Source organism: Nannospalax galili, unplaced genomic scaffold (genome assembly GCF_000622305.1).
Source record: "Nannospalax galili isolate Female #2095 unplaced genomic scaffold, S.galili_v1.0 scaffold682, whole genome shotgun sequence".
Taxonomy (NCBI): domain Eukaryota; kingdom Metazoa; phylum Chordata; class Mammalia; order Rodentia; family Spalacidae; genus Nannospalax; species Nannospalax galili.
This window is the reverse complement of record NW_008348076.1, coordinates 835,808-847,080: the sequence shown is the minus strand read 5'-3', so window position 1 is coordinate 847,080 and position 11,273 is coordinate 835,808. Positions and strand designations below refer to the sequence as shown.

General features: G+C 45.5%; 1 protein-coding gene across 1 annotated transcript in view; it reads left to right on the top strand.

Moving 5' to 3' along the window:
- The first annotated feature begins 535 nt into the window (after positions 1-535).
- Xpo1 (exportin 1) overlaps positions 536-11,273 on the top strand; it is a 52,849-nt gene continuing 42,111 nt past the window's right edge. Inside the window, exons 1-2 of the mRNA XM_008844484.3 lie at positions 536-1,283; positions 7,527-7,658. Of these exons, the coding sequence (XP_008842706.1) occupies positions 7,533-7,658 (126 nt within the window). The 5' untranslated portion in view covers positions 536-1,283; positions 7,527-7,532. The remainder of the gene's footprint in view (positions 1,284-7,526; positions 7,659-11,273) is intronic.

Sequence of the window (11,273 nt, the reverse complement as noted above, 5' to 3'; positions counted from 1 at the left end):
TGGCGGGAGACCGAGGGGGCGGACCGGCTCGCAGCTGGGGAAGCCGAGCGCAGGCCGCCGCGCGCCGCGCTCAAACTCGCGCCGCCACCAGCTCCCGGGCTGGGCCCCACCCTCTCCGTCACCAAAGGCGCCCAGCCAATGGACGCGCCGGAAAGGCCGGGTCTGCAAGCGCAGCGCGGGGAGGGGAAGCCACCCGAGAGGGAAGGGGAGTCGAAGGTGGGCCGCCTTTGATGGACGACTGCGTCCAGCCAATCGTCCGTGCGGACGCTCCGCTGGGTTCTTCGCCGGGCTCGGTTCGACGTCCCACCTTCTCTTCCTCCACCTCCTCCTCACGCCTTAACGCCCCGCCCCGCCTCCCCTCCCCCACTCTGCGGGCAAATCTCTGCTGGAAAGAGGCGGGGGCCGGAGCGGCAGGCTCGTGTGGAGCCTTGAGCTGGGATTGACGGGCGCTCGAACCAACGAGAGACGGGCTCATGGCGCGGCTGTGGCTCGGTCCGGCCAATGGGCGCACGGGCTGGGGGCGGAGGCCCAGGTTCCAAACGCTCCGCGGCGCCATGGGCTGAAAACTCAACCGAGATGGAATCTCCCAGTCTGAACCGGTTTCAACCGGTTCCGAGTTTGAGGCACTAGGAGGAGGGGGAGAAGCGGCTGCAGCGGCCGCGGCAGGAGCAGCGGGAGCTACAGCATCAGCACGAGCAACAGTAGCTACAGCCCCGGCAGCCGTGCCTGTTCCAGTCTTTGCTGCAGCAGTCCGTGCAACCACCCAGCGGGGAGGGGGGAGCCGCCAGTCGCCGAGGAGCACGCGGAGGGGGAAAGTTTAGGCGAGCCGGGGTGGGGGGCCCGGGCCGCAGCCGCGGGAGCCGTGTGTGGTCGGGGTAGTCGGACTGTAACTGGCGGCGGAGCCCGGGCCGTGCGGACTCCTACCTGCTTGTCCCGTCGCCGCCTGTGGCCGGAGGGTCCTGGGGCTCCATCTCGGGCACCGACCCGCTCCCCTCCCCCTTTCTGCCCTCCAGGCCGGGCGGGAGCATTTATTCCTCAGATTAATTCCCCTTTTTTTGGGGGGGGGGGAGGACGCGCGTGAGTGAGTGTGTGTGTGTGTTGGGTGGAGTTGTCCCTGGAATAGTAAATACTGAGCTTTTTCTTGCCCTTCTCGGTTTTTTAATTCCCCTTTTTTAAGGTGGGAAAACTGTGAGACCCACCTTGGTTCCCCCCTCTTCCCCTCCCCACCTTCCCTCGACCTAAGCCCGGACAAGGAAGGAAGAAGCAGTTGGTTGAATTCCTGGGTAAGTCCAGTGCTCCAGGCTGAGGAGCGAGCGGGCGCAGGCCGGCGTGGGGCGCGGCAGCCCGGGAGGCGAGGCGGGCGGGCGGAGGGCCCCTGGCCCAGCCTGGGATTGAATGGAAGCGCTCCTGGCGCTCGGTGATGGAGGCGGGGAGACGGCCGCGGGAGGGCAGCGCTGGCTGGGCATCGGCGCGTGCGGGCGGCGGCGGTGGAGGGAGGCGAGCGTGGAGGGCCGGAGGAGAGTTGGGGTGATTTCGGGAACACCTCTGTAGATGATTAGGAGTGGAAGTTTCCAGAAATATTTAGTGCAGCAGCATTGAAACGTCCGCCTGCATCACGTGGCCCCTCGGTGGAGAGCTTGGGATGGGGGAGGGAGGGGCTTCCGAGTCCCTCTGGTGTGGAGACTCGGAAGCCTTGCATGCTTTTTGTTTTTGCGCTGGGACGAGAAGCAGGAACGATGAGTTCATTTTTTAAGGGATTTACAAATGGGTTTCGGGTTATAGTTTTTTTTCCCCCGGGGGCTGTGTGTGCTGAGTTGGTCGGAGCATTTTGCTGCTGGCCATGTACAGTGGATGATGCCCTGATTCTCCATCATTCCGGTCTGAGCTTGGGGTGGAGGGTTGGTGGTGGTAGTGGGGGATGCACAAACTTACCCAGTCCGGACCTCTGACCTCGCAGAGGCCAAGCTGCATAGAGAATGGGGCGGTGAACTTCAGGCGCCTGGTCTGAAAGCCTCCTCCGAGTATGGGCGGGGTGAGTTGCGTGCTCCTGTGAGCTATAGTTAGAAGTGCTGCTAGTCTTGGGTGGGAAGCCAGGGGAGGGCGGGCCCTTGCTTGTGAGGCGTGTTTCTACTGAATGAAGCAGCCGATTGCCCACACACCTAAGTAGCAGTCTTGTAGGGACTGTTTTTTTCACCTAGTGTGAAGTTACCACTAAAGCAACGGTTATGATTTTCTGGTCTTTGAATGGCAGCTGGTGATATGTTACTGCTTGAAGTGGCCTTGGCGGTATTTTCATCGTCACTTGTAGAGTCACAGCAGTGCTGCATGATCCCTAGGATAGCAATTCAGAGAGTGGAATTTAGGATTGAGAGGACTCAAAAAAAGCATTTGTGGTTCAGCCTCTCCTATAGTGTTTACGGCCTGCCTGGTTGTGTATTTTAAGCGTGTGGGAATGGCTGGTAGTGGAAAGAATGTTTTGGAAAGCTCTTTGGGCGACTAAATGTGCTTGGCCTTGACCACAGAGCCGCCATTTCTATATTGCCTATATAGCTCAGGAATAGGTCATTTCCAAGATAACCGCTGGGGTGGTAGACTACTGTATTTAGGCACTTATATCCTAAGCTGATTTTTTTTTTTAAATATGAATCTAGCACGTGAACTCTAAAGACAGTGCCCGAAAATGAAACTTTACAGGGGCACTTTAAAAATCTAATCATATGTCTATATATAACATATATCTTTTTTTGACTGTTGTGACAGCATAGAGAAAAGTTGATTTCCATTTTTCACCCCCAAAAGTTGAAAAGTTTTGAAGCATGGATCTTGGTGCTTGCTGGATCTTGCTTTTAAGCTTTAATTTAAAAGAAAAAAATTTTTATTTTGTGTGTATGAATGTATTGCTTGCATGTATGTAAGTGCACCCATGACGTGTAATGCCTGCAGAGGTCAGAAGAGGGCATCAAACTCCTGCAACTGGAGGAGTTACAGACAGTTGTTAGCTGCCCTGTGGGTGCTGGGATTTGAAGCTGGGTCCTCTGCCACAGCAGCCAGTGCTCTTAACCATTGAGCCATCTCTCCAGCCCCTTAAGCTTTAATTTTTTTTTTTTTCTGTCTTTTTGAGACAGGGTCTTCCTGTAGCTCCAGCTGTCCTAGAACTCACTATGTAGACCAGTCTGGCCTTGAACTCAGAGATCCCTCTGCCTCCCAAGTGCTGGGATTAAAGGCATGCGCCACCATGCCCGGCAAGCTTTAATTTTTAAGATTGTTTTAATCTTTTAAATTTATGGAACTTGAAGGGAGAGAAATTTATTACCTCCTGTATATTAGTGTTTAGATCTTATTTTCCTTTCTTTTTCTTTTTGTCTTTTAATGCAGGTCTCACTGTGTCTCCCAGTCTTACCTCAGTACTTCACATCTGTTGATTACAGGCATGTAACTGCTAGTTTTTGTTTTGTATTTTTGGAGACAAGGTCTCATGTAGCTGGGGAAGGCCTTGTCAACCTTACTTTAGCCTTCCAAGTCCTGGGATTAAGTGCCAGGCGATTTCTTGATTTTTACATTATGTATTTCTTTATATCTAACCTATGTGACACAACCTGGATTTTTTTTTTTTTTTTTTTTTAAAGACAGGAACTCACTATGTATCCCAGGCTTGCCTCCAACTGCAGATCTTCCTGCCTCTGCCTCCAGTGTTGGGATTAAAGATGTGCACCACCCAGCTTGGACTTTTTGAGACCAGGTCTCCATAAGGATCACAGACTGCTGTTGAACTTGTTGCTGTCCTCCTGCAGCTTCCATAGTACTGGCTACAGCAGCAGCATGCTGGGCTTATCTTCTGGACTTTTTTTTTTTAATTTATTTTTTGGACTTTTTTTGAGACAGGGTCTCCGAGTAGCCCTAGCTGGCCTGGAACTCACTAGACCCTGGCTTTGAACTCACAGAGATCTGCCTGCTTCTGCCTCCTGAGTGCTGGGATTAAAGGCGTGCACCACCACACCCAGCAGATTATCAGCATTTTTTATGCAGTGCTGGGCATGAAACTCAGGGCCAAGTGAGCTACATCCCCATCCCAATCTTTTTGTACTTTTGATTATTGTAACTTTTATCTTCAATATCTTTAAAACATTTGCATTAAAGTTGTCTGTGCTGAGTGATGGCTCCAGCAGTCAACAGCACTGGCTACTTTTGCAGAGGATCTGGGTTCAGTTCATAGCATCCACATGGGGGTCCAACACCCGCATCTTGCTTCCAGGTGCGCTTACATACATGCAGGCAAACACTCGTTAAAAAAAATACATTTGTGATAGATCACTACAAAAGTAAAATAATGAAATTGTTTATAAACAAGTTAGTTTTGGTTTTCTTTTTCTTTTTTGATACAGGGTCTCTGTAGCCCTGGCTGGTCTGGAACTCACAGTCCTGCCATCACAATCTTGGATTATAAGCCTGAGTCACCAAGTGCCACTTTAACTAAAGTTTCAAACTAATTTTGAAAAGACACCAAGAGAAAAAACTTTTTTCTTAATTAACTTAGTTCTAAAACAATGTAATCAAATTAGCTATTTTCCTGATCTGGAAGGTTTCTAAGGGAGAGAAGTGGAGACTGTCATCTTACTTTGTTCTAAACATTGTACATAAAAGGGTTTTAGATGAGTATCATAGTCTCCTCTTTTTTTTCTTCTGTCTCCCTGTAGCCCCAGCTGGCCTGAAACTTGATAGACTGGATTTCAGAGATCCTCCTCCCTCTGCCTCCCAAGTGCTGGTATCAAAGGTGTGCACCACGACCACACATGGCCTCATTTTTTGATTTTTGTCTTTTTGAGACAGAGTCTCCCTGTTGCCCCCGATGGCCTGGAACTCACTATGTAGAGACAGTCTCCCTGTAGCCCCAGCTGTAGACCCGGCTAGCCTTGAACTCAATCTGCCTGCCTCTGTTGGCATTAAAGGTGTGGGTCACCATGTTTGGCGGCTTTTCTTTTTTTTTTTTTTTTTTTTGAGACAGGGTCTTACTCTGTTGCCCTGGCTGGCCTTGAATTCACAGAGATCTGCTTGTCTTTGCTTCCCAAGTGCTAGAATTAAAGGCATATGCTGGCAAGATATCCTCTTTAAATAGTTTTTAAAAATTGTGCTGGAAGCCAGATGTGGCTCCCACCTGTAGTCTTAGGAGACTGGCAGGAGCACTCATTTAGAGTGTTTGTATATAGTTCTGTACTTCTAAGCTCAGGGCCAGCTTAGGCACCTCAGTGAAATCTTATTTTGAAAATACATGAGGGAATAAATAAATAAATTGGATGAGGGAATAGCTCAGTGATAATAAGCAAGGTTTAAGTCCCCCAGTACTACAAAAATAATAAAAATGTTGGCATATGCCCACATTTCTTTTTGTCTTTTGAGACAGGATCTCCCTGAAGCCCCAGCCGGCCTCCAACTCACAGAGATCCATCTGCCTCTGCCTCCCAAGTGCAGGGATCAAAAGCATGTGCCGCCACACCTGGCTATGCCCACATTTTTAATATCCCCAAATTTTTATTTATTGTGTTCAATGCAGCATGCAGGTACCACTGCACATGTGTAGGGGTCAGAGGACAACATGTGGGGTATAGTTCTCCCACATGGGGGGATGGATGTCCCCGGGATCAAATTATTGTCTTCCGTTGTGGCCAAAAGTATTTTACTGAGACATCTTGCCAGCCCCTGTGACCCAGGCTATGAAAATCTTTCTTTTGTTTTAAAAAAAAAAAATACTTTATGCAGTGTATTGCTGCAGTATGCAAGTCACTCACATCATGCAGTGCCTGCAGAGGTCAGAAGGAGTCAGATCCCCTGGAACTGGAGTTAGGATGGTTGTTAGCTGCCCTGTGGATGCTGGGAATTGAACCTGGGTCCTCAGTAAGAGCATCCAGTGCTCTGTAACAGCTGAACATCTCCATCCCTTTGCTTTTTTATTTATTTTTTATTTTTTTTAAAGACAAGATCTTATTCGAGCTCAGGCTGGCTTCCAATGCCCTAAGTGATCCTCACCAGCCTCCATAATGCTGGGGTTGGAGGCATGAGCCACCATACTTTGCTCTCCTGCACTTTTTCCAAAGTTAATGCCACTCAAACTTGAAGGTTGGATTAGTAGTTCTAAACATCTTTTTAGGTCAAAGTGCTATAGAATCAGTTCCCCCTCAGCTTTGAATTCATGACAGTCATGCCTGGTATACTTAGATTTTTGTTTTGTTTTGCTTTATAGACAGGCTCTCTATAGGTTCTTTCTGCTGGCATGGATTTCTCTCTGTAGACCAGGCTGTCCTAGAACTCAAAAGAGATCACTTTCCTCCCTAGTGCTGGGATTACAGTCCTGCTCCATCACACCCAGCATTTAAAGTTTTTTTCTTCTCTTGGTCATATAGTCAAGGGATATGTGTGCTTGAAGATGATTTTGTGGGTTTTTTTGAGATAGGATCTTGCTTTGTAGCCCAGACTGTCCTGGAACTTGACATACTTGTCTTAACCTTTCAAGTTCTAGAACTATAGGCATGTGGCACCATGTTCTTTGTAGATAGTATGTAGTGCTCAGTTGAGGGTTTAACATATATGAATGGTTTGAATGTAGAAGTTAAGGGAATTGGGCACCAAGATTTGTAGACAAAGGTCCTTACTACTACTGCATACAATAGAATACATGTATAGGCACATCTAATGGTGTTTTTTTGGGGGGGGGTTCTTTGAGACGGGGTCTCCCTGTACATATAATGTTTTAATGTCCTCTTTGTTTACTATATCGAAAGATGTGAAAGGAGTTTATGCTGAGCTATTCAGAAGATCGTACTTGGAAAGTTTAAAAAAAAATCCTCTAAACCATACTTAAATTTGTGGTCACTACAAAGAGGGTGGGAGTCATAGCCTACTTGGTAGAGTGCCTGCCTACCATGCCATCCCCAGCACTGCATAAATCAGACATGGCAACAAGGCACAGAGCCCAGAACTGGAGAAGTGAAGACAACAGAGGATCAGGGTTCAAGACCATCCTTGACTACATAGCCTGGGCTATAGAGACCATGTATCATACAAAAACCTGTAACTAGCCTGGTTGTGTTTCCATGCTTCCAGAATCTCCACACTTAGGAGGCTGAGACTGGAGAATCACAGGAAAGTTGAGGACAACCGTGGCTTACATAGAGAGACCCTGTCTTCCCCCTCACTCCCTCTACTGCAAAAAGAAAAATAAAAAAACCCAAAACCTTGTAATAACAGTTTTTAGCGCTGTGGAATTATAGTGGATTCGCTTAAAAAATAGATTAGCATGCTTTATAAATGTAAGCAAAGTAGTAATTCACTGGGAAAGTTGAATAAACCCTATTAACTAATAATGTTATTGGGTAGCTAAGTAATGTAATTCTGTTACTTTTATGTGGTATAATATAAATTTCTGTAGTCCTTTGATTATAAAGTGTTTGCATGAACAGGGTTGAAGTAAAAACTATTTGATTAGAAAATTGACATTAATGTCTAAGCTTCATAGGTCACTTTTTTTCTTTCAGTAATCTATGCCAGCAATTATGACAATGCTAGCAGACCATGCAGCTCGTCAGCTGCTCGATTTCAGCCAAAAGCTGGATATCAACCTTTTAGACAATGTGGTGAACTGTTTATACCATGGAGAAGGAGCCCAGGTAAGTAGCTGAGCAAAACTTTTGAGATTATTAAAATATAACACAGTTGGGTGAATTACCACTTTCAATAAAAAATTTGGAATTATATACTAATGAGAATTGTTCTGGGGAAATATACTAATATTGGATATGGTTAAGAGTGGGAAACAGGATTTTTTTTTTTTCTGTTTTTTTGTTTTATTTTGAGACAGGGTCTCACTGTGTAGCCCTGGCTATTCTAAAACTTGCTGTGTAGACCAGGCTGACCTCGAATTCAAGAGATCCTTCTGCTTCTGTCTCCTGAATGTTGGAATGAAAAATGTGCATCACCACTCTTGGCTTTTTTTTTTCCAAATGTGTTTTTGAGTGTGTCTATATGTACCTGTGCATGTGTGCTGTAGGGGTACCCTCAGAAGCCAGAAGAGGGTGTCAGATCCATCGGAACTGGAGTTACAGGAGGTTGTGAGCCACCTACTGTGGGTCCTGGGAACCACTGATCCTTTTCTAACCCCTACTTGTTCTTAACTCCAGGAGCTTTGTGCTCTTCAATAAGAGAGTCCATTGAAATACATTCCTTTTTAGGTATTAAAGGTTATTTGCTGGGCATGGTAGTGTACACCTCTAACCCCAGCATTCAGGAGGCGGAAGGCAGGCAGATTTATGTGAATTTGAGGCCAGCCAGGGCTACATAGTAAGACCCTGTCTTGAAAAAAGTTATTTATATCTTTTTATATACTTCATATATTTGGAGTTAATACCTTTTTTTTTTTTTTTTTTTTTCCTTTGGTCTTTTTGAGAGACAGGGTTTCCCTGTAGCACCAGCTGGCCTGGAACTCACTATGTAGACCAGGCTGGCCTCGAACTCACAGAGATCCCTCTGCCTCTACCTCCCAAGTGCTGGGATTAAAGGCATGCACTGCCATGCCTAGTGTTAATACCTTTTTAAATAGAACACTATCTATTTGGAGTTAATACCTTTTTAAATTAAACACTCTATCTATCAATCAGTCAATCATGGATGATCTGGGCAACTTGCAGCAGTTGGTGCTCTCCTTCTACCTTCTGGGTCCTTGGGACTAAACTCAGGTTGTCATACTTGGCAACAAGTGCTTTTACCTGCTGAGCCATCTTACTAGCCCCCCCCCCCCAATTTTTTAAACCATGACAGAAGCCCTTCAATTTTTTAAAAATCCAATACGAATGTTTTTGCATTATTTGAGTTTTGTACACTTGTAGAAGAGGTCCTGATGGTATGGATAGTTATCTTAAAAAACAAGTTACAGCCGGGTGTGGTGGCACACGCCTGTAGTCCCAGTACTTGGGAGGCAGAGGCAGGTGGATCTCTGTGAGTTCAAGGCCAACCTGGTATACATAGTGAGTTCCAGGACAGCTGGGGCTTACAGGGAGACCCTGCTTCAAAAAGACCAAAAAAAAAAAAAAAAAAAGTTAACATTTTAACCAGGTATGGTGGCATACACCTGTAGTCCCAGCACTTGGGAGGCAGAGGTAGGTGGATCTCTGAGTTCCAGGCCAGCTGGCGCTAAAGGAAGACCCTGTTTCAAAAAGACCCTCCCCCCCAAAATAAGAACAAGTTACATTTTGATCAGTTTTCATTAACACCTAATTTAAAAATAGGCAACCATCAGATTGCTTGCCTGTGGTGGAAGGAGGCAGAAGGATCAATTTGAGGCTAGTCTGAGATAGTAAGTTTCAGGCATACTTTAGCTATAAAAGAGAAATTGTCAAGAAAAGACAAGATAGGAATATATGTAAAATTATATATGGCACAAGAAATTGGGCAACAATTGTGGAGTAAAACACTTTGAAGTAAGAATTATTTAATTGGGCTGGTGAGATGTTAACCTGAGTTCTAGCCCCAGGACCCACATGATGGTGGAGAGAAGCTACTTCTACAAGTTGTGCTCTGATTTCCACACAACACAAATGCATACACGTGGACACAATAAGTATTGAAAAATAAATTTAAAAGTTTTCTGAAATTGGGTAAAAAAAAATCCTTTATTATGAGTTGGCCATGATGAAGCATGCTTTTCAAAAATTTTTTAAAAATTATTTATTTAATAACCACATACTTAGAAGAAGCATTTCATTACAACAGCATTGACAAATAGTCAATAACAATTTCCTGAGCTAAGATGCATCTGAAGCATGCTTTTTTTAAAAAAATTATTTTCTAGTTTATGTGTATGAGTGTATTGCTTGCATGTACATAAGTGCACTTATGTCATGGAGGTCAGAAGAGGGCATCAGATCCCCTGGAACTGAAGTTAGGAATGATCGTTAGCTGATATGTGGGTGCTGGGTATCAAACCCCGGTCCTTTGCAAGAGCAGTCAGTGTTCTTAACCGTTAAGCCATCTTTCCAGCCCCTGAAGCATGCTTTTTATCCTAGCATTTGGGAGGCAGAAATAGGATCAAGAAGAAAGACCTGTAAATCAAGTTCAAAGCCAGCCTGGGTTACATGTGACCCTGTTGCAAGCACTCTTTTCTCTAAAGTCATGTAACATGACAAACATTTAACAATATGTTTTATTGGAAGTTTAATTGATTTTGTTTTTTTGAGACAGGGTCTCATTATGTATCCTTGGCTAGCCTCCATCTCCACCTCTGCAGACCAGGCTGGCCTCCCCATCAGAATTCACCTCCCTCTGCTTCTGTGTGCTGGATAAGAGGCATCATGCTCCACCATGCCTGGAACAAATGTGTTTTGGAACCAAGGTCACATAGTTCATACTGACCTTGAATCCTGATTCCCCTGCATCAACTTTGCCTATATCTTTCTAAATCTCAGTACTTGGGAGGCTGAGGCCAGTCTGGGCTGTATAGAGTTCCAGGCCAATGTAGCATGCATGGCAAAATCCAGTCTCAAAACAGAAAGGAAAGAGCAGCTGCTTCCCCTGTACCTTTGTTTGCAGAAATGAACCTTAAAGTCCTGTGTTCAATGTATAGCATAAAGAAAATGCTGCTTAATGTTTACTCTGTTTTTTCAGGCAAGCTTCTAGAGAAGGTAATTATCATACCCTGCCTTAAAAAGAAAGCAATAGGTTAGCTTTTTCCAAAATAAAGGGCTTTATGTCCAATTACAACTTATGACAGATCAGGTGTATAAATAGCAAGTTGTCTTATAACTTAGTCTGTTTTTTTATGTGTGTTCTTTAAAAAAATCTTACGTTAACAGGCTGACCTTGAACTTCTACTTCTCCTGCCTCTACTTCCATTGTGCTAGGATTACAGGCAGGTGCCACCACACCTGGTTTGTACAGTGCTGGGGATTGAACACGGCTTCTAACATGTTAGGTGAGCACTCTATCAACTAAGCTACATCTCCAGCTTTTTTTTCCTCCTTTTTTCAGACAGGCAAACTTGATGTAGGTAGCTGAGAATGGTCTTGATTCATGATTCTCCTGCCTCCACCTACAGTGCTGGGATTCCAAGCAAGTGACACTGTGCCCAGCTATGGCTAGAAATCTTTTTATAAAATTTTTATTTATAGCCGGGCGTGGTGACACACGCCTTTAATCCCAGCACTCCAGAGGCAGAGGGATCTCTGTGAGTTCAAGGCCAGCTTGGTCTACATAGTGAGATCCAGGACAGCTGGGACTACAGGGAGACCCTG